The sequence below is a fragment of the Coregonus clupeaformis genome, unplaced genomic scaffold, assembly GCF_020615455.1.
Source record: "Coregonus clupeaformis isolate EN_2021a unplaced genomic scaffold, ASM2061545v1 scaf1899, whole genome shotgun sequence".
Taxonomy (NCBI): Eukaryota; Metazoa; Chordata; class Actinopteri; order Salmoniformes; family Salmonidae; genus Coregonus; species Coregonus clupeaformis.
Genome location: NW_025535353.1, coordinates 24,975 through 47,589, shown reverse-complemented (window position 1 = coordinate 47,589; position 22,615 = coordinate 24,975). Strand labels below are relative to the sequence as shown.

Genomic DNA, 22,615 nt, shown 5'->3' with positions numbered 1-22,615 from the left:
GGGGTTAATATACAGGGAGCCAGGATTTGAGAACCATTGTTGTAGACTTCTGTATGAGTAATGCATGTCCTGTATGTGACTCATGGGTCTGGCCTTGGCCTGAATTATCTGCCGGAACCTTCTAATAGATAAACCCTTTATTCAGAAAGAACATGGGTTAGCCTTGAATATGAAATCGAATTAATAAAATGCGGATGAGGTAATAATATACGCCATTGGCAGACGCTTTTATCCAAAGCCACTTACTGTAGTGAATGTATAAATTTGTATGGGGGGGCAGGTGTTACTTGGCAGGTGTCAGTATGATGTGTGTACCTCCCACTGAAACCCAACCATTTAGTTTGACCCCCACAATACTGTAATGACCAGACCAAGAGCCAAAGACCCAGAGCTCAGATCTGTCCAACCCAGGGGAAGAGGCCTCCACCTCCCCCCTCCCATGGAGAGACAGCAGGTGCCCTTTAAAACTGACAGGCCTTTCTTCTCCAGGCTCACCCAGGCTCTCAGGGATCATTACTGGACTGTTAGTCCCAGGGGTCCATTATACTGGATGTGGTGGGTAGGAGGTCTCAGTACGTCAGCTCAGTACTGGATGTGGTGGGTAGGACGTCTCAGTACGTCAGCTCAGTACTGGATGTGGTGGGTAGGAGGTCTCAGTACGTCAGCTCAGTACTGGATGTGGTGGGTAGGAGGTCTCAGTACGTCAGCTCAGTACTGGATGTGGTGGGTAGGAGGTCTCAGTACGTCAGCTCAGTACTGGATGTGGTGGGTAGGAGGTCTCAGTACGTCAGCTCAGTACTGGATGTGGTGGTTAGGAGGTCTCAGTACGTCAGCTCAGTACTGGATGTGGTGGGTAGGACGTCTCAGTACGTCAGCTCAGTACTGGATGAGGTGGGTAGGAGGTCTCAGTATGTCAGATATGAATAAGAACGGAGGAGAAAGGAGGATCAGTGGGTAAGATCTTAGCGCTGTATGCTTCTCTGAAATACAAGTATATGATAGGGTTTTAATATTGCCTATGTTGTTGCCTTGGCAAGACAATGACAAAGGTGTTGGCTGATGTAGAAACAGACTGGTACTCAGCGGGCTGTAATTGGATCACCAGGTGCACTCTACAGCATAACATATGCTGCTTCTCTGAAGGCTCACTACATAGGACTAACAGAACACCTCCATCTCCTCAATCAGGTGAATGGTAGGGACTTGGAATGGCAGGGATGTGAGAATGGTAGGGACTTGGGAATAGTAGGGACTTGGGAATGTTAGGGACTTGGGAATGGTAGGGACTTGAGAATGGTAGGGACTTGGGAATGGTTGGGACTTGGGAATGGTAGGGACTTGGGAATGGTAGGGACTTGGGAATGGTAGGGACTTGGGAATGGTAGGGACTTGAGAATGGTAGGGACTTGGGAATGGTAGGGACTTGGGAATGGTAGGGACTTGGGAACGGTAGGGACTTATGAATGGTAGGGACTTGGGAATGGTAGGGACTTGGGAATGGTAGGGACTTGGGAATGGTAGGGACTTGGCTGTGGGAAGAGACTAGCTTTTGTGATACTGACTCACCACATAGACACCTAGTTATTCCTGTACAGTGTACATAGGTTTAAGACTCTTCTAATTCCCACCCCATAGACTTCTAGTTATTCCTGTACAGGTTTGAGACACTTCTATCTCTTCCCCGTTCAGGTGAATGGCAGGGACTACTCCAAAGCCAGCCATGATGAGGTGGTGGAGGTCATCAGGAGAGACCCCATCGTGGTGCAGGTCGTCCGTCACCATGGCAACCCCGCCCACGCACACCAAACATTTAAGGAGGTGCACGTGGTGGACGTGTGCACGCAGACTGACATCACCTTCGAACACATCATGGCCCTGGCTAAGCTGAGACCTGCTACTCCACCTGTACCCGACATCTGCCCCTTCCTGCTGTCAGACAGGTGAGGAGCATCTAACCCTAACCCTAACCCTAACCCTAACATTAACCTTAACCCTTACCCTAACCCTAGCCTCAAACCTTACCCTAACCCTCAACCCTAACCCTAACCTGCTATCTGCCACTTCCTGCTGTCAGACAGGTAAGGGGCATCTAACCCTAACCCTAACCCTAACCCTAACATTAACCTTAACCCTTACCCTAACCCTAGCCTCAAACCTTACCCTAACCCTCAACCCTAACCCTAACCCTAACCTGCTATCTGCCACTTCCTGCTGTCAGACAGGTGAGGGGCATCTAACCCTAACCCTAACCCTAACCCTAACATTAACCTTAACCCTTACCCTAACCCTAGCCTCAAACCTTACCCTAACCCTCAACCCTAACCCTAACCTGCTATCTGCACCTTCCTGCTGTCAGGTGAGGTATGCCTCGTTGCCATAGAGATAACCTCACTAGGGGGTTAATATACAAGGATCCAGGATTTGAGAACCATTGTAGACTTATGTATGAGTAATGCATGTCCTGTATGTGACTCATGGGTTTGGCCTCATGGATTTTCTGCCAGAACTTTCTAATACAGTGAGGGAAAAAAGTATTTGATCCCCTGCTGATTTTGTACGTTTGCCCACTGACAAAGAAATGATCAGTCTATAATTTTTATGGTAGGTTTATTTGAACAGTGAGAGACAGAATAACAACAACAAAAATCCAGAAAAACGCATGTCAATAATGTTATAAATTGATTTGCATTTTAATGAGGGAAATAAGTATTTGACCCCTCTGCAAAACATGACTTAGTACTTGGTGGCAAAACCCTTGTTGGCAATCACAGAGGTCAGACGTTTCTTGTAGTTGGCCACCAGGTTTGCACACATCTCAGGAGGGATTTTGTCCCAATCCTCTTTGCAGATCTTCTCCAAGTCATTCAGGTTTCGAGCCTGACGTTTGGCAACTAGAACCTTCAGCTCCCTCCACAGATTTTCTATGGGATTAAGGCCTGGAGACTGGCTAGGCCACTCCAGGACCTTAATGTGCTTCTTCTTGAGCCACTCCTTTGTTGCCTTGGCCGTGTGTTTTGGGTCATTGTCATGCTGGAATACCCACCCACAACCCATTTTCAATGCCCTGGCAGAGGGAAGGAGGTTCTCACCCAAGATTTGACGGTACATGGCCCCGTCCATCGTCCCTTTGATGCGGTGAAGTTGTCCTGTCCCCTTAGCAGAAAAACACCCCCAAAAGCATAATGTTTCCACCTCCATGTTTGACGGTGGGGATGGTGTTCTTGGGGTCATAGGCAGCATTCCTCCTCCTCCAAACACGGCAAGTTGAGTTGATGCCAAAGAGCTCCATTTTGGTCTCATCTGACCACAACACTTTCACCCAGTTCTCCTCTGAATCGTTCAGATGTTCATTGGCAAACTTCAGAAGGGCATGTATATGTGCTTTCTTGAGCAGGGGGACCTTGCGGCCGCTGCAGGATTTCAGTCCTTCACGGCGTAGTGTGTTATCAATTGTTTTCTTGGTGACTATGGTCCCAGCTTCCTTGAGATCATTGACAAGATCCTCCCGTGTAGTTCTGGGCTGATTCCTCACCGTTCTCATGATCATTGCAACTCCCCGAGGTGAAATCTTGCATGGAGCCCCAGGCCGAGGGAGATTGACAGTTATTTTGTGTTTCTTCCATTTGCGAATAATCGCACCAACTGTTGTTACCTTCTCACCAAGCTGCTTGGCGATAGTCTTGTAGCCCATTCCAGCCTTGTGTAGGTCTACAATCTTGTCCCTGACATCCTTGGAGAGCTCTTTGGTCTTGGCCATGGTGGAGAGTTAGGAATCTGATTGATTGATTGCTTCTGTGGACAGGTGTCTTTAATACAGGTAACAAGCTGAGATTAGGAGCACTCCCTTTAAGAGTGTGCTCCTAATCTCAGCTCGTTACCTGTATAAAAGACACCTGGGAGCCAGAAATCTTTCTGATTGAGAGGGGGTCAAATACTTATTTCCCTCATTAAAATGCAAATCAATTTATACAATTTTTGACATGCGTTTTTCTGGATTGTTGTTGTTTTTATTCTGTCTCTCACTGTTCAAATAAACCTACCATTAAAATTATAGACTGATCATTTCTTTGCAGTGGGCAAACGTACAAAATCAGCAGGGGATCAAATACTTTTTTCCCTCACTGTAGATAAACCCTTTATTCAGAAAGAACATGGGTTAGCCTTGAATATGAAATTGAATTAATAAAATGCGGATGAGGTAATAATGTAGACATTAGTAGACACTTTTATCCAAACTGACTTACTGTAGTGAATGTATACATTTGTATGGGTGTCCCCTTGGATGGTTCTCCTCAACACGGAGATGCTTTATTATGGGTTACGTCAACCTGATGTGGTTGTTCAGAGCCGCCTCTACTGTATCATGGTGGACAGCAGCATTAACCCCCCCCCCCAAGTACAGCTGATCACATCCCTTTAATGTCATCAGGCTGCTCTCCAACCCACGTGTAATAGTTGTGTCTGCAGTGCAGTCACACTGCCGCATCCATTTCCTTTAAGAGTTTACAAGGTGATTAAAAACAAATGGAAAGACTGATCTACAGCTCATTCTCCATCTATTTATAGGTCTTTACTGGGCCCCAGATTAAATCAATTTGTCCTATAAACCACAAATCATCCGTTCCCTCGTCTGTGATACGGCTGATAAGGGGGAGGCAGTATGGATGCTGGTGTGATTAGAAATAACAGTGATGTTACTGTGGGCTGGTTATACCCAGGGCTGCGATGTCGCTGCATACATGCCAAGTAAGCATCTGCAAATCAATGTATTACAGAGGAGATAAAACCCACTTACATGGGTTTTATGTCTCGTTAAAATGTGTCTATGTTTCAAATGAAACAATGTGTGTATAGATCCATGCCATTAGTTGCTTTATTGGGGGTTGTAAAAGGGATTTTTGCTAGCGACCGATATGTACAATGCAGGGAGAAAGGTGTTAAAACCAGCTTGCTACTCACACATCTTTCTTTCTTTCTCCCCCTCTCTCCCCCTCTCTCCCCCTCTCTCGCCCTCTCTTTCTTTTCCTCCCCAGCTGTCACTCCATCCACACCATGGAGCATGAGTTCTACGAGTGTCCAGAGTACCTCTCCAACACCCCAGCTGAAGTGGACATGCCAGATGAGTTTGAGTACGAGGTAAGTCAATATTGAGCCCCACAAATTCCTGCCATGACAATTCTCCCACAGCGATTATATTGACAAGTCATCTGGCTCTTGGTCAAATATAGTGCTCCCTACTTATGCCCTACAAAGCTAATTACAACCACATATCCCGGCAACTCATTTTGTCATCCAAATGATAAAGATTAAAATACCGGAATGAATCTTACTACCTCAGTTTGGTATGTTTTCCCTATAAAGAAGGACACTTGTCAGACACACTTGCAGTGTTGATAAATAGCCTAACTGGGAAGCTGGGAGGCTGGGAGGCTGGGTGGAGAATGTAATTTGTGTCAGAGAGGCAGTGACTGTGGGAGACATGAGGTGAGGTGAGGTGAGGTGAGGTGATGGGTGACGTGGTAGTGTGTGTTTGTGCAGTGGTGGTGCTCGTTTAATGGCCGCCCGTGGTTCACTGCACAGGATTCTGGGTCATTAGTGTTCCTCTGCTGCCAGCTGTGGTTTAACTGCCTCTTCTGACTAAATGGATGGATGTCTCTCTGTGTGAGAGAGGGATGAGAGACGGTGTGAAGTTTGAGCACACACTCACAGGCACACACACACAAGTACGCACACAGGCACACACACGCGCGCAGGCAAGCACGCACGCACACACACACACACACACACACTGGCCAGCCCAACTGAGGCAGGGTCAGTGTCAGGTCATGACCTGATTTCTGATGTTATGGCTACTCTTTCCCCTCAAACACACACACACACCTGGCCCTCAATTACTCTTTGTTCAGTCAAGTGTATCTAACTGTACCCTGAATGGCCTTGCTCCTCAAGGGAAGGGAAGAGTTGCCCTAGCAGCTCAGGGAAATTAGCTGTGAAGGATGTGTTTAGCCTGGCTTCATACTAACTTAAGCACAGCTACAGTGCAGCTGTGGGAGGTTTTTCTTCCCAGTGACCTGCTATAAAAACAACACACAGATGCAGATGATCTTCTACCATGGTCTCTCTAGGTGGTGTCTCTCTAACCTCAGAGAGTACATCCACAGGTTATTACTGACGATTATAAGGTGGTTTACCCCTTTACGAGTTAATGTACTGCCTGCACTACACACTGTGATTTCTCACTCTAGGAGGGAGTCTCTAATCTAACCTCAAAGATCTCCAGATTACAAGGTTGTGTCCTGTACTACACACTGTGATTGTTCTCTCTGACAGTAGGGAGCTAGTGTTCTCTAATCTCTCAGTACATGGTAGTTAATCAACAGTCATGGTGCGTTCATGTCAACCACTTTTCTCGACCGTTCTGAACCGTTCTAAACTGTGTGGAGTCTACTCGCCAGCAACAGCTGAGTCCTAGTGAAAAGCGCCCTTCCTCCTTTGAGGGAAAAATGGCTGTTTATTGTGGCTAGATGTTGAAGAAATGAATGTATTTTTTGAATCAGTCACCTCTGTGCTTTAGCTCTAATCTTTCCCAACTGCCACCAGGAATCCTTTGGAAATTAGGGTATCCCTTTAATTAGGGTATCCCTTTATTTGGGTATCCCTTTAATTAGGGTATCCCTGTTATAGTCCCTTCTTTCTACCCCCTGCCTTCCAACTGTAACTTCACAAGTAAAATACATTTGGCAGAGCAAAATGTCAAACTGTACAATTATATATTTCTGTTTCTTCCCAACACAGCAGTGACTAAACAGACCAGGGTTAATACACCTGCAACATTAAGGGAACACGCTGTGAAGTAAATGCCATCGGTGCGACCATCAAAGACATCCCCAGTGGGACACCCGTCTGTGTTTTGTTTGATATGAGGTTTTAGTGCAATTGATGTACAGACCACCCTCTGGGCTGGGGGACATGGTAGGTGTGTGATGTGTTACCATGGTGAGGAGAGGTTAGGAACCACACAACAAGAATAAGCAAAGACCACAGGAGGTGGGATGTCATTTATCAGACAATAATTCAACATCAATTGCAGTCTTAACTGGTCTGGAATGATGCAGCTTTAGTACCAATGCCACAGTATACCACGGTGATAGTGGGTTACTTGTTGAATTTGTTTCAGTGATACAGTTGGTTTACATTCAAACACACACACACACACACACACACACACACACAAGCGTATGAATGCACACACACATGCACTCACTCTCACACACTATTTCACCCTTTGCAGAGATTTACTGGGGGAACTGCGTGTTTCTCCCTATGGGTGCACACAGAACTATGTTGATCAACATTTTGGTCTCGGTGAAGTTGGGGCACCAAGGTATGTGTTGTTTAAAGGGGAATTTCACCCTGGGGGAATCATGTCTGAGGCATGTTTCACACATACTTGCCCAGGAGGAAGGCAGGTCAGGGCTTCGCGCTCTGAATGATACACCCTATGACATCTTCCGGTGTATTGATGGGGGGTCTAAAAATGAATGTAGTCCTACTTTGTGGTATTTCGTGAAGGCTCTATGTTATATTGATTGCACTATACGTTTTTGTGGGTGCAGATATGGTTGTCCTTGTTCCATATAGCCATTGGACATTTGTCAGTGATGTTCCTATTGGCGGATTCATTGCTAAATATACAAGCAGACACATTTTTTCCATTCTATGAAAGACTACAACTTGTGTTGGGCGGTGCTTCATGCTCTGGCCCCTGTCCTTCCTCCAAGGCAGGCTTTTTTGTAAAAGAGGCTATATCAACAATTCTATTTTTACCTCTAATTGAGAATCTTCCGTTTTGTTGTGAAGGAAAAAAAATAGATGGTATCGCATCACTTCTCAACTGTCGTTGCAATTGATTCCCTAACAGTTCAGTCTGATAATCTTTGATCACCGCATCATTCTTGATAGCCGCAAGCCACTAGGAGAATCAGGGTGAATCTCTGAAAGGTAACACATTTTTGCGCTTGTTTGTAATTAGCACAGCCAGGCACAGAACAACACACAGGCATGATGACAAATATTAGTGAAAAACAAACGTTTACAAAAAACCTTGCCAAGAGAAGTTCTGAGATGACTGTGTGTTGGAGGTTCCAAGTAAACAATGGCATTATTGAAGTTGTGGCCACGCCCCCTTGTGGCCACGCCCCCTCTACCTTCGCTATGAATGCCAGACTTTTTGGTTCACTTTTTGGTTCCTGATTCTACCAGTGAAATGAAAATGTCAGAGTTCTAGCTTGTGGTTTGGATAATTGTGATGTTTATGATAAAAATGTAATGATGCTAATATAGCAATGACTATATGCCATGGCAGAGCCAGGGTGAAATTCCTCTTTAATGAACAACTGGAACAGGGCTGGATGGGACTGGAACAGGGCTTGATGGGACTGGAGTCTGAACCCCACTAGAGTGAATAGTGAATATTTCATCACCGTGGTAACCACAGCCTACTCCGTCTGGGGATCTACTCTGGCTCCTAGCTGAATATCATCAGTAGAAATTAGCAGAGGGCCTTAATGCTGGAAGCATTAATTTTAAGAGGGTCTGTATAATTATCTCATACTTATCTAACTTTAGAAATAGATAATTCACCCTTCTGTGTCACTAACCTACTTCCTACACAAGGACAACAACCTCTCCCTCAACGTGACCAAGACAAAGGAGATGATTGTGGACTACAGGAAAAAAAAGAGGACTGAGCACGCCCCCATTCTCATCGACGGGGCTGTAGTGGAACAGGTTGAGAGCTTCAAGTTCCTTGGTGTCCACATCACCAACGAACTATCATGGTCCAAACACACCAAGACAGTGGTGAAGAGGGCACGACAAAGCCTATTCCCCCTCAGGAGACTAAAAAGATTTGGCATGGGTCCTCAGATCCTCAAAAAATTCTACAGCTGCACCATCGAGAGCATCCTGACTGGTTGCATCACCGCCTGGTATGGCAACTGCTTGGCCTCTGACCGCAAGGCACTACAGAGGGTAGTGCGTACGGCCCAGTACATCACTGGGGCCAAGCTTCCTGCCATCCAGGACCTCTATACCAGGCGGTGTCAGAGGAAGGCCCTCAAAATTGTCAAAGACTCCAGCCACCCCTAGTCATAGACTGTTCTCTCTGCTACCGCACGGCAAGCGGTACCGAGTGCCAAGTCTAGGTCCAAAAGACTTCTCAACAGCTTCTACCCCCAAGCCATAAGACTCCTGAACAGCTAATCATGGCTACCCGGACTATTTGCACTGCCCCCCCCACCCCATCCTTTTACGCTGCTGCTACTCTGTTAAGTATTTATGCATAGTCACTTTAACTCTACCCACATGTACATATTACCTCAACTACCTCAACTAGCCGGTGCCCCGCACATTGACTCTGCAACGGTACCCCCTGTATATATAGCCTCCCTACTGTCACTTTATTTTACTTCTGCTCTTTTTTTCCTCAACACTTTTTGTTGTTGTTGTTTTATTCTTACTTTTTTTGTTTAAAATAAATGCACTGTTGGTTAAGGGCTGTAAGTAAGCATTTCACTGTAATGTCTGCACCTGTTGTATTCGGCGCATGTGACCAATAAAATTTGATTTGATTTGATTTGATTTGATGCAGAATGAAGTCAGTACCATATGTTGATATGAGCATAGATTTAATTTCCTGGCAACAGCTCTCTAGTTAGTGACAATTGTCAGAGACTAAGCTCAGAGTATTCATAAAGCGTTTCAGAGAGTGCTGATCTCCCCCTGGTCCATCCATTATAACCTGAAAGGCTAAACTGATCCTAGATCAACACTCCTACTCTGAGACGGTTTGGGAATATGGGCCCAGCTCTTTAACTTGAAAAGAACAAGGTCATTATGAAGTCTGTTCAGGTAACACATCTCTGTTGGACTCCTCTCCTCTCCGTTGTGAATTCTCTCTGTTCTGTTCTGTCTCTACAGCAGGTAGAGCTGTGCCGGCTCAACAGTCAGGAGAAGTTGGGTCTGACGCTGTGCTATCGGACTGACGATGAAGAGGATACAGCTATCTACGTCAGCCACGTAAGCACCACCACCATCACCACAAATCCTTAGGGGCAACTCAGACTTAGGAAATTATGCCTTTCTTACACACGCCTTTCCTACGCACTTCTCAGTAGTTGGTATTCAGACTTACCTTATGGCGTGGTTCCCTAGCGTGCTGAATAAATGTAATTCAACTGCTGAAAAACCTCCCACTTGCTGGCCAACAGATTTTCCTGTGGAGTTCATTCAATAGTGTTTTCAGTACATTTATCTAAAGTCATCACTTTACATTTGGTGTACCTTTCATTATAACTTTCTCGACAGGCTCACTAGAATATATTGAGAGAACGGTTCAGAATATTAGGGATCAATTAAAGAAAACCATCAATTGTAAATACACGCATATTAGTTTCCTTTTCAGCACCAGTTGTTAGATTTTAAAATACTCTGATCTTGTATATTATTTAGGGTTAGGAAAGTATTTATGAATCTTTTTTTTTTTAAAGTTTGGAGAGCCTTTATGCACAAAATATATCGGTGAATCAAAAATACAGTGGTTTTATTCATCCTGAAAGTTGCCATATTCAATTGTTCAATCCATGAAATATTAGAAGGTGAGAAAAGTGTACAATAGGGGTTGAGCAGTAGTCCTATAAATCTATCCTAATAATCCTCACTAATCACGAAACTGTGATGACAACGGTCCAGTCGTGATGGTCTGAGTTCCATGATGATTCAATAGACTCCATGCCCTAAATTATTGCACAACTTGTAATACGTTCGCCTAATACAGTATGATCCACTATTACTAGCGATCCTCAGGAACAACCACATGAACGTGACAGAGGAAGGTAAACTAACGATGTAATGGAATGATGCAAAACGTAAGGAAACAAACACTAAAGTGACAGTTATAAATGTATGTGAGTATAACTGAAGGTGGCTACATACAGTGAGGGAAAAAAAGTATTTGATCCCCTGCTGATTTTGTACGTTTGCCCACTGACAAAGAAATGATCAGTCTATAATATTAATGGTAGGTTTATTTGAACAGTGAGAGACAGAATAACAACAAAAAAATCCAGAAAAACGCATGTCAAAAATGTTATAAATTGATTTGCATTTTAATGAGGGAAATAAGTAATTGACCCCCTCTCAATCAGAAAGATTTCTGGCTCCCAGGTGTCTTTTATACAGGTAACGAGCTGAGATTAGAAGCACACTCTTAAAGGGAGTGCTCCTAATCTCAGCTTGTTACCTGTATAAAAGACACCTGTCCACAGAAGCAATCAATCAGATTCCAAACTCTCCACCATGGTCAAGACCAAAGAGCTCTCCAAGGATGTCAGGGACAAGATTGTAGACCTACACAAGGCTGGAATGGGCTACAAGACCGGTTGGTGCGATTATTTGCAAATGGAAGAAACACAAAAGAACTGTCAATCTCCCTCGGACTGGGGCTCCATGCAAGATCTCACCTCGTGGAGTTGCAATGATCGTGAGAACGGTGAGGAATCAGCCCAGAACTACACGGGAGGATCTTGTCAATGATCTCAAGGCAGCTGGGACCATAATCACCAGGAAAACAATTGGTAACACACTACGCCGTGAAGGACTGAAATCTTGCAGCGCCCGCAAGGTCCCCCTGCTCAAGAAAGCACATATACATGCCCGTCTGAAGTTTGCCAATGAACATCTGAATGATTCAGAGGAGAACTGGGTGAAAGTGTTGTGGTCAGATGAGACCAAAATTGAGCTCTTTGGCATCAACTCAACTCGCCGTGTTTGGAGGAGGAGGAATGCTGCCTATGACCCCAAGAACACCATCCCCACCGTCAAACATTACGCTTTGGGGGTGCTTTTCTGCTAAGGGGACAGGACAACTTCACCGCATCAAAGGGACGATGGACGGGCCATGTACCGTCAAATCTTGGGTGAGAACCTCCTTCCCTCAGCCAGGGCATTGAAAATGGGTCGTGGATGGGTATTCCAGCATGAAAATGACCCAAAACACACGGCCAAGGCAACAAAGGAGTGGCTCAAGAAGAAGCACATTAAGGTCCTGGAGTGGCCTAGCCATAGAAAATCTGTGGAGGGAGCTGAAGATTCAAGTTGCCAAGCGTCAGCCTCAAAACCTTAATGACTTGGAGAAGATCTGCAAAGAGGAGTGGGACAAAATCCCTCCTGAGATGTGTGCAAACCTGGTGGCCAACTACAAGAAACGTCTGACCTCTGTGATTGCCAACAAGGGTTTTGCCACCAAGTACTAAGTCATGTTTTGCAGAGGGTTCAAATACTTATTTCCCTCGTTTAAAATGCAAATCAATTTATAACATTTTTGACATGCGTTTTTCTGGATTTTTTTGTTGTTATTCTGTCTCTCACTGTTCAAATAAACCTACCATTAAAATTATAGACTGATCATTTCTTTGTCAGTAGGCAAACATACAAAATCAGCAGGGGATCAAATACTTTTTTCGCTCACAACATGATACAAATATTTTTTTTTAAATACAGTGAACAGTCTAGAAATCATAAATCAACTTGATAGGTATGTTTCAGTTTGCTGCCATATGACTGGTTTTACATTTGTCTCCAGTGATCATAAGGTAACATAGAACTAAAACAATTGTCATTTACAATCCCTTTATCCAAACAGCTTACTCATATACCTAGCTCTTATCAATAGGTCTTATCAATAAGTAAATCACAGTACATGGGGAATGGTGTTATTTCTATCTGAAAAAAAGAAAGCAGATGTTGTTCCACTTGGAACCGACGGGTTGCTCAACCACATTCATCGTTTCATCGTGCGTAAAGGTGGTGGAATAATTGGGGAATTAAGTCAAATTCAGAATACGTATCTGTAGACACCTCCGCCACACCTTAATTTGTTTGATCTCCACCCGAACAAATAGCGGGTGAATAGCATGCTGTTCTCATGCTTAAATTCAAGGTCAGAGTACACATAGAGAGAAATGGGTATAAAAAAGGGATATGTTCCATTTATGCTCATTTAACTCTGGTCGGAATTCCCCCCGAGACTCGATCTTCCCCAGAGAAGTGTCCTGTTGGTAGGACACAGATCTATCCATGCCCCCCTCCTGAGTCTGGTTCTCTGGCATACGGTAATGTGACAAACTGCACTCCAAGGGCTTGGTTAAAGGAAGGGAAGAGACACGGCGTGTTAGAATAAATCAAACAAGGAATCCCACCGCATATCAATTACCTTTTATAGTCAGAAGCAATTAAAAGATAACCGTGAATTCCCATTTGATAGCATATACGTTGTGGAATATTGACTGACTTCAAATGAATTAGGTGTTAAGGAATGAGGAAGTGTTTGAATGTTTGCCAAGCAAATAATATCTCTTCCGCCCCGAATGAACCATGCATGGAGAGAGGAGAGGAAAGTAAGTCAAGTTTGAAATACTCCCCTCGTTCTGTTCAATATTCTAATTGAGGATTTTAATTAGTCCACAGTGAGTGACATCCTTCCTTCTCGTCTCCTGCAAAGTGTAAAATGACACATTTTCCCGCCACCGCGTCTGCATACCAAAGAGCAAAGAGACAGTTGAGTGGAAATAATCTCTCTCAGACTAAAGTAAAACTGAAGCTCTCATTCTGGTGGTGTGTGTGTGTGTGTTCGTGTGTGTGTGTGGTATTGCCTTGCTCTTACACCAGCTTTCTCTTCAATAAACCGAAGCGTTACCTCAGGTAAAGTAGGAACAGCACCTGCAGTTGCCTCATACCCTAGGAACAGCACCTGCAGTTGCCTCATACCCTTCTAACATCATGTAATAACCCAAAACAGGGTATTTGTCTAACTTTTGATTCCAGAACATGCTTATCAGCCTCATTAAAATGTATTTTTGTAGATAATGTTGGAGTCACTTTTCTTGTGGAAGCGTAGGTATGCTTTTCCTGTTGGTTTTGAACACGTATGTACATCTCTTGATCTTGACTGGGAGAGCTACAAAGTGTTTGAAATAATCGCAGAGAAATTGAAGCGGTATTGAAATCATACCAAATAGATTAGATTCCCTCATAAACGTATCCACTGGGATTGCCTGTGAAAAATATGAAATGTTGATATTATTTAAATTATAAATATCTACACGTTTTCAGCTTAATCATTTCAGATTTTGTAATATGCTTCCACTGTTTCTTTTCTCTTGCTGAGGGCTTTATTTTGATGTTCAGTTCTTTGATGAAAGAAATGCTTGTGTTTGATTAAGACCGAATTTCAAAGGTAGGAAGGAAAAAAACAGAACAGATAGCTTCAAGGGAACGATTCGACATTCGATACAAGCACTCCTCAAAAATGAAAACAAAATATGGAGAAAATCAATAAATATTTAGATTAATTCCCCTTACTTAAATCAGGCGGGAAGATGGTTGTTGACATCAACATCAGTGTTATCTTGGTGGACAGCTACCACACTAATAAACCTCAGATGCTACAATCCATACCGTCATATTTCAAACTATATGGGAACATCCCAAATGGCACCCTATACTCTATATAGTGCACTACTACCCAAAAGGTTCTGATCAAAAGTAGTGCACTATTTAGGGAATAGGGTGCCATTTGGGACAAACATGCCATTACCATGTGAAGTTGAGCTCAATGGAAGCGTTGAGGTCGGCGTTGTATTGTAAAAGCAATATCTTCAGATGATGATGATGATGATGTTGACACAAAGAGAGAGCAATGAAGGTGTTTGATAATGATCCACCAGCTGTCTGTTCTAGCAGACAGTGTCATGCCAACAGTAGTAACTTGTGTATCTGTGTCTGGATTGTTTTGTTTGTTCAGGTTGGACCCAATAGCATCGCTGCCAGGGATGGGCGCATTAGGGAAGGAGATCGAATATTACAGGTACGTATTTTCATCTCAAGACCAATTGCATGAGCACGCACGCACACACACACACACACACACACACCTCTAAGGCACCTGTAAAGCTCTCTTCTACGAGCAGAGCTGTTGTTGTCTCGGGGCTGCAGATCATATGCATATTTTATGGATACACTTAAGCTGGGAAATGAAAGTCCTTAGTGTTGCTTTCACACAGCAGCACCACATCCTCCCTGGCGGGTCTCTCTCTCTCTCTCTGAAAACTGTAGAGCCACCTGGGGGGTCAGACACAGTGATACCTGCAGCTAGACTCCCACATCAGAGGGAGAGAGAGGAGTGTGGAAGTGGGTTTGAGTGTGTGTGGTTGTGTGTATATGGTGTGTGTGCGTTTCTGATTTTACTATCCTTGTGGGGACCAGAAGTCCTCACAAAGATAGTAAAGCAAGGAAAATTCGGACAAGTGGGGACATTTCGTTGGTCCCCACAAGGAAAAAGGCTATTTTAGGCTTAGGGGTTAGGGTTACAATTAGAATTAGGGTTAGTGTTAGGTTTAGGAGTTAAGGTTAGGGTTAGGGTTAGGTTAAGGGTTAGGGAAAATATGATTTTGAATGGGAATCAATTGTTTGGTCCCCACAAGGATAGTAAATCAAATGTGTGTGTGTTAGGTGTGTTATGTGTGAACAGAGATTAGAAGTAGTAGTCAGTGCTTTTCTACACTCCCCAGTAGTAGCAGTCATGATGTTAGGTGACTGGTGGCCTAAACCCTGCACAGTCTCCTCTGATTGGAGGGCTATGCCCCTGTTGTATTCTGATTGGAGGGCTGAGCCCTGGTGTTCTCTGGGTCCTATTATCTCTCTGTGACAACCCCATTACTCTGCAGGGGAAAGATGAACGCCACCTGTCACAGAACAGTTAATTGTATGTCTGGATGGGCGCAGTGCTGCGCTGAGACGAGCCTTTCATGAACACCATGCAGCGCTCTCTCTCTCTCTCTCTCTCTCTCTCTCTTTCCCTCTCTCTCTCCCCCATGGCTGTGGCTGGACCCCACTGCACTCCCTCTTTAATCAATGCAGAGTAGAGACAGTACACAGAGCAGACCAGACATCCTCTGCCTGCCTGTGAAAGTGTGAATTCATAATTGACTGGAGGTGCTTTTCTCAGAGAGACGGAGAGGTGGAGGGAGAGATTAAAAGGGGGATAGTTTCCTCAAACACTCCATCTTCTGTGATGGAGGGAGTTAAGTGAATGACTGTGATGTGCACGGTATAGGAAGGGAGTCATTTAAAGGGGGATGGTTTCGTCAGTCAGTCAGGAGTTAATGAGTGTGAAGCTTTTCTTTCTTTATCGCTGTATGTACAGTACACTATGTGAGTGAGTGTGTACTAGATACAGTACTTTCTAATCTCTTTGTGTACTAGATACAGTACATTCTAATCTCTCTGTGTACTAGACACAGTATTTTCTAATCTCTTTGTGTACTAGATACAGTACTTTCTAATCTCTTTATGTATGTGTTTTACATAATTGCTTCATTGATTCTTCTTCTGTGGTGGAGTTTAGTTGTCAGTGAGTGTGAAAGACAGTGACAGGTTCTCTTTCTTAATCAGTATGTGTGAACTATATATTTTCTCATCTCTTTACCTGCGTTCTACCAGATCAACGGCTGTGACGTACAGGACAGGCAGGAAGCTGTCGCTCTCCTGTCCAGTGAGGAGTCCAGGAGTATCGTTCTCCTGGTGACCAGACCAGAGGAGGCGTGGCTTGATGAGGAGCACAATGAAGTCCTTGAGGAGCTGAAGATGGAGATCCTAGAGGAGAGGAGGAACGAGGAGGCGCAGAAGACAGGAGGAGGAGAGGAGCAGGTGAGAACAGCCTGGGGAAGGCCTGGGGAAGAGAATATGAGCTGGACATAGTTGGTCATTACATTTTACATTTACATTTTTACATTTAGCAGACGCTCTTATCCAGAGCGACTTACAGTTAGTGAGTGCATACATTATAATTTTTTTATACTGGCCCCCCGTGGGAATCAAACTCACAACCCTGGTGTTGCAAACACCATGCTCGACCAACTGAGCTACACAGGACCATTATACACTGAGTGTACAAAACATTAGGAACACCTTCCTAATATTGAGTTGGGCATGGACTACAAGGTGTCGAAAGCGTTCCACAGGGATGCTGGCCCATGTTGACCCCAATGCTTCCCAAAGTTGTGTCAAGTTGGCTGGATGTCCTTTGGGTGGTTGACCATTCTTAATACACACGAGAAACTGTTGAGTGTGAAAAACCCAGTAGCGTTGCAATTCTTGAAACACTCAAACCGGTGCGCCTGGCACCTATTACCATACCCCGTTCAAAGGCACTTAAATATTTTGTCTTGACATTCAACCTCTGAATGGAACACATACACAATCCATGTCTACATTTTCTCAAGGCTTAAAAATCCTTCTTTAACCTGTCTCCTCCCCTCCATCTACACTGATTGAAGTGGATTTAACAAGTGACATCAATAAGGGATCATAGCTTTCACCTGGATTCACCTGGTCAGTCTATGTCATAGAAAGAGTTCTTAATGTTTTGTCCACTCAGTGTATATCATTATAGATAATCATCATGTTGACTCCCTGTATAAATCAAATGTAAATAAAACATCCAAACAGATCATATTTCAATGTTGAGAGTACAGATGTCTAGGTGTTGCTATTCTAAACAGTATAGATGTCCAGGTGTTGCTATTCTAAACAGTATAGATGTCCAGGTGTTGCTTTTCTTAACTCTTAAGAGCTTGTACTAGGATTTGGGCTGATGCATGTTGATATGTTATAGAATATTTTTTTATCTTCTCTACTTGTTTTTTCACACCCTCTCTAACCAGAACTCTTTGTTCTCTTTCCAGGCCAAGCAGCTGGAGGAGGATGACGTCATGACAGACACGGCCACGTGTTCGTCCAATACTCAGGACAAAGACAGCGGTATGGGGACGGGGCGCAACGAGGAGAGCTCCGAACAGGAAGTCCTCCTAGCCCGTGTACATCGGAGGCCTGCCCAGGGCCTGAGAGACCGATGGAGGGCCGAGCATGGCCAGGGGCTGGGCAGGAGGGTGGTGCCCTCGGACACCCCGGGACCCAGGGGTCTGATCCAAGCCCAGGACGGCGAGGGCGGAGTGGGGTTAGGACTGGAGTGTGACAGCCGCTTCCAGCAGCTCGTGGAGCTCAAGTGCCAGATCCGTAACGGCGGGGAGTGTGGTGTGTACTACAGCAGGAGAAGCACCATGGAGTGCAGCCTGACGGAGCAGAGCGGGGTGGGGGTCAGTGATGGAGGAGGGATGGAACAGGAGCTGAGGATGTTGAACGAGGAGCTGAGGAGTATCGAGCTGGAGTGTCAGAGCATCATGCAGGCCCACCAGCTCCGCAAGACCAAGAGGGACCCCCCCTGCGCCCCTATCTGCTCCCCAGGACGGAGCCCCAAAGACGGGCGTAAGCGGCATGCCAAGCTGGCCGATATCAACGAGCATCCAGGGGAGAGGCCGTGGGACAGCGACAAGCTAAGGGGGGACAAGGACAGCTCCAGTGCCTATAACACAGCTGAGAGCGCCAGGTCCACTCCTCTAGGCATGGAGAGATCCCCGGACCACTCTCTACAGAGACGCATCAGCCTCACCAACCAGAAGAACCTCCAGAGTACAATGGCAGCCTCCGGCCAGTCCATCTCCATCCCCATCCCAGACAGGTATGTAGTCAATCAATCAAATGTATTTTATTAAGCCCTTTTTAGCCTTGAGTTTAGAAAGGTGGGCCATCAGCCGGAGGGTTCCGGTTCCAATCCCGGGTCTGACATTTCTATTATAGACAATGGATAATAATGTTCTTTTTCAGAGAGCTCCAAAGTGGGACCTCGACTGGGCACAGCCGACAGGATCCCAACCCCAGCCCAGGCACCACGGTCATCTCCAGCAGCCCCGACCAGTCCAACCCCTCCCCCTCCGAGTCAGACCCGGCCCTGCCTGCAGACGACGAGCGCTGCGACCGCACCAGGAGCCACCGGGGGCCACCCAAGGTCCCTACCTACCCATCCCCCTACCACACAGCCCCCCAGCAGGGCCAGGGCGCCTCTCCGGCCCACGCCAGACACCTTCAGAGCTACATGCAGCAGCTCCTCCAGCAGACCTCCAGTCTGGAGACCTACTCCCAGTCCCAGCTCAGCCTCCTCAGTGTCTGCCGGGAGCGCTCCGGCCGCCCGGGGGAACCACGCCTCGAGTGGAAGGTCAAAGTTCGAGCCGACGGGACGAAGTATGTAACCCGGCGCCCGGCGAGGGACCGAATTCTACGAGAACGGGCGCTGAGGATCAGGGAGGAGCGTAGTGGAGGGATGACCACGGACGACGACGCTATGTCCGAGATGAAGATGGGGCGGTACTGGAGTAAAGAGGAGAGGAAGCAGCAGCTGGCCAGAGCCAGGGAGCAGAGGAGGAGGAGGGAGTACATGCAGAGGAGCCGGCTGGAGTGTCTCAGAGAGGGGCCGGGGAGCGGGGCCGAGGGCCGTAAAGAGGTCAACATCCTGGAACTCAGCCACAAGAAGATGATGAAGAAACGCAACAAGAAGATCCTGGATAACTGGATGACCATCCAGGAACTAATGAGTCACGGGGCCAGAGCACCTGAGGACCAGGGGACTAAACAAGTACACAATGCCTTCCTGTCTGTTACTACAGTATAGGACCACAGCTCTGGGTAGAAGTTACCCTGTACACACAGATTTAGGATCAGTTGAAACTACCCAGGTCGGGCATTAACTATTTGGAGGATAATGCAACTGACCTCAGATCAGTGTCTAGGGACAACCTTGCCTCATACCCCTCTCTCTCTCTCTCTCTCTCTCTCTCTCTCTCTCTCTCTCTCTCTCTCTCTCTCTCTCTCTCTCTCTCTCTCTCATCGCGTCCATGCGGTATGACCTTACTTGCCTCGTTCAATGTGGCATTTTTTATAATGGGGAAAGTACGATATTTTTCACACTTTGTAAACTCAGTAACATTTTGTAAAATGATTTTTTTACACTGGTTGTCGATGTACTGTAATATGTTTTCTGCAGTTGCTTATTTATGATGTCATGAAACATGTTTCTATCAAAATCAGAATTCTCCGTAAACCACATCGTCATCGAAGTCAAAGACATCGTTGTACGTTATCATGTATGCATTGTTTATCCAACATGGCAGTGATTAACTGTAGCGGTCAGAAATGTGACGACCATTGACCAGACAACTGAGAACAAACACTTGAACACACATACACACGTCAATGTTCATCATCAGCCCAAAAGGAGGCTCTTGTGCAGAATCTTCCTTGTCTTTTACTGAGGATCGACCATATAACTGCACAACCCTCTCAGACCCATTCAGTATGCCAAGCTGGCCATGTTCAGTATGTCAAGCTGGCCATGTTCAGTGTGTCAAGCTGGCCATGTTCAGTATACCAAGCTGGCCATGTTCAGTATGTCAAGCTGGCCATGTTCAGTATGTCAAGCTGGCCATGTTCAGTATGTCAAGCTGGCCATGTTCAGTATGCCAAGCTGGCCATGTTCAGTATGCCAAGCTGGCCATGTTCAGTATGTCAAGCTGGCCATGTTCAGTGTGTCAAGCTGGCCATGTTCAGTATACCAAGCTGGCCATGTTCAGTATGTCAAGCTGGCCATGTTCAGTATGTCAAGCTGGCCATGTTCAGTATGTCAAGCTGGCCATGTTCAGTATGCCAAGCTGACCATGTTCAGTATGTCAAGCTGGCCATGTTCAGTATGCCAAGCTGGCCATGTAGAAAGAGTGAAGACACTAAATCTCTGAAGGACGAAGCCATTTCCTTCTTAGAATGTATAGTTAGCTTTCATCATTTCTGAAAATGTAAAGTCAGTTCTCTTGGAAAATTAAAAAAATTCCACAGAATGTCAATAATTTAGTGGTGTCTCAGAGGTTTTCAGTTTCTCAGTTTAAAGCAGTCTTGACGGAAAGGTTCACTAGTCAATAGTTTTTCCTCAACCTTTCATTGCAAATGTGATCGCAATGGTTCTCATCAATGGTATAATTAAAAAAGTTAATTGCTTACTGATTAAATAACAACATTAATTGAATTGATTTGATTGTTCCATGAATACATTAAATGTAATTTATAAATACAAAACATATTTATTATTTTTTATTGCTTATTTTCAATTATTGTACATTTATTAGCCTACATATGCATATTTTCGGACCTGTCTGAAGATCTGTTTGTATTGTCAAAATAACACAAGTTATTGTCTCTAATGTATTATATTTCACCTAACAGTCCTTCCTAGCATTTGGTGATGCTTCACTCTGATGCTTTTCACTGTACACTTCTCTTCTATCTTTGCTCAGTGTTTATCGTCTTATTTCAAGTAATCGGTAGTTGGTAACTTCATAGGCAGGTCAATGTGTGCTAATTGTGATATTTGCAAAGGAAATGTTAATAAATTATTGTTTATCTTTATGAAACAAATTACTGAATTGTGGTTGGTTGGATGTATTGCTTGGTTACATGACATAATATTCCAATCATCATAGTACCATATCTCATTCACCATCTATTTAATCCATAATGTTGCTATGAGAGGTCTGTCAGCCATTTTGGGGCAAACTCCACAAGCTCTAGTTATCAAGCCCCGAGGCGCATACCACACCAGCTGCAAACACCTCTGGCTATCAAAAGCATTGGCATGTATCCCATTCTCGTTACGTTTGAAACATGGAAGTTGACATGCGTGTCAGAGTAATATCATGGCCCTATCATCTCTGCTCAGTGTCACTGTTACACCAGGAAGCTTTTTCATTATGCAGTTCAAACGCAGCAGCTGCATCACATCACCTGAAAGATAAGCACATGTACATCATGTAGAAGAATACAAGCATTCAGAATCAGTGCTGGTGGTGTGTATTTGGCTTTCAGTAATACATGAGGAGAGTGTTATGGCTCTCACGATCAGGATACCAGGAAGAAACCTCTGTACAGTGAGGGAAAAAAGTATTTGATCCCCTGCTGATTTTGTACGTTTGCCCACTGACAAAGACATGATCAGTCTATCATTTTAATGGTAGGTTTATTTGAACAGTGAGAGACAGAATAACAACAAAAAATCCAGAAAAACTATTGACTAAAAAATTGATTTGCATTTTAATGAGGGAAATAAGTATTTGACCCCTCTGCAAAACATGACTTAGTACTTGGTGGCAAAACCCTTGTTGGCAATCACAGAGGTCAGACGTTTCTTGTGGTTGGCTACCAGGTTTGCACACATCTCAGGAGGGATTTTGTCCCACTCCTCTTTGCAGATCTTCTCCAAGTCATTAAGGTTTTGAGGCTGACGTTTGGCAACTCGAACCTTCAGCTCCCTCCACAGATTTTCTATGGGATTAAGGTCTGGAGACTGGCTAGGCCACTCCAGGACCTTAATGTGCTTCTTCTTGAGCCACTCCTTTGTTGCCTTGGCTGTGTGTTTTGGGTCATTGTCATGCTGGAATACCCATCCACGACCCATTTCCAATGCCCTGGCTGAGGGAAGGAGGTTCTCACCCAAGATTTGACGGTACATGGCCCCGTCCATCGTCCCTTTGATGCGGTGAAGTTGTCCTGTCCCCTTAGCAGAAAAACACCACCAAAGCATAATGTTTCCACCTCCATGTTTGACGGTGGGGATGGT

General features: G+C 45.0%; 1 protein-coding gene across 1 annotated transcript; it reads left to right on the top strand.

The window, feature by feature from the left end:
* Positions 1–528: 528 nt before the first annotated feature.
* LOC121559116 (PDZ domain-containing RING finger protein 4) lies at positions 529–21,412 on the top strand (the record flags this gene model as incomplete). Its single annotated transcript, XM_045218910.1, has 8 exons — positions 529–891; positions 1,636–1,940; positions 5,034–5,136; positions 9,982–10,080; positions 14,864–14,926; positions 16,561–16,767; positions 17,805–18,637; positions 18,784–21,412. Coding segments are annotated over 8 exons (2,814 nt in total), but the record flags the coding sequence as incomplete, so codon positions are not given.
* Between the last annotated feature and the right edge of the window lie 1,203 nt (positions 21,413–22,615).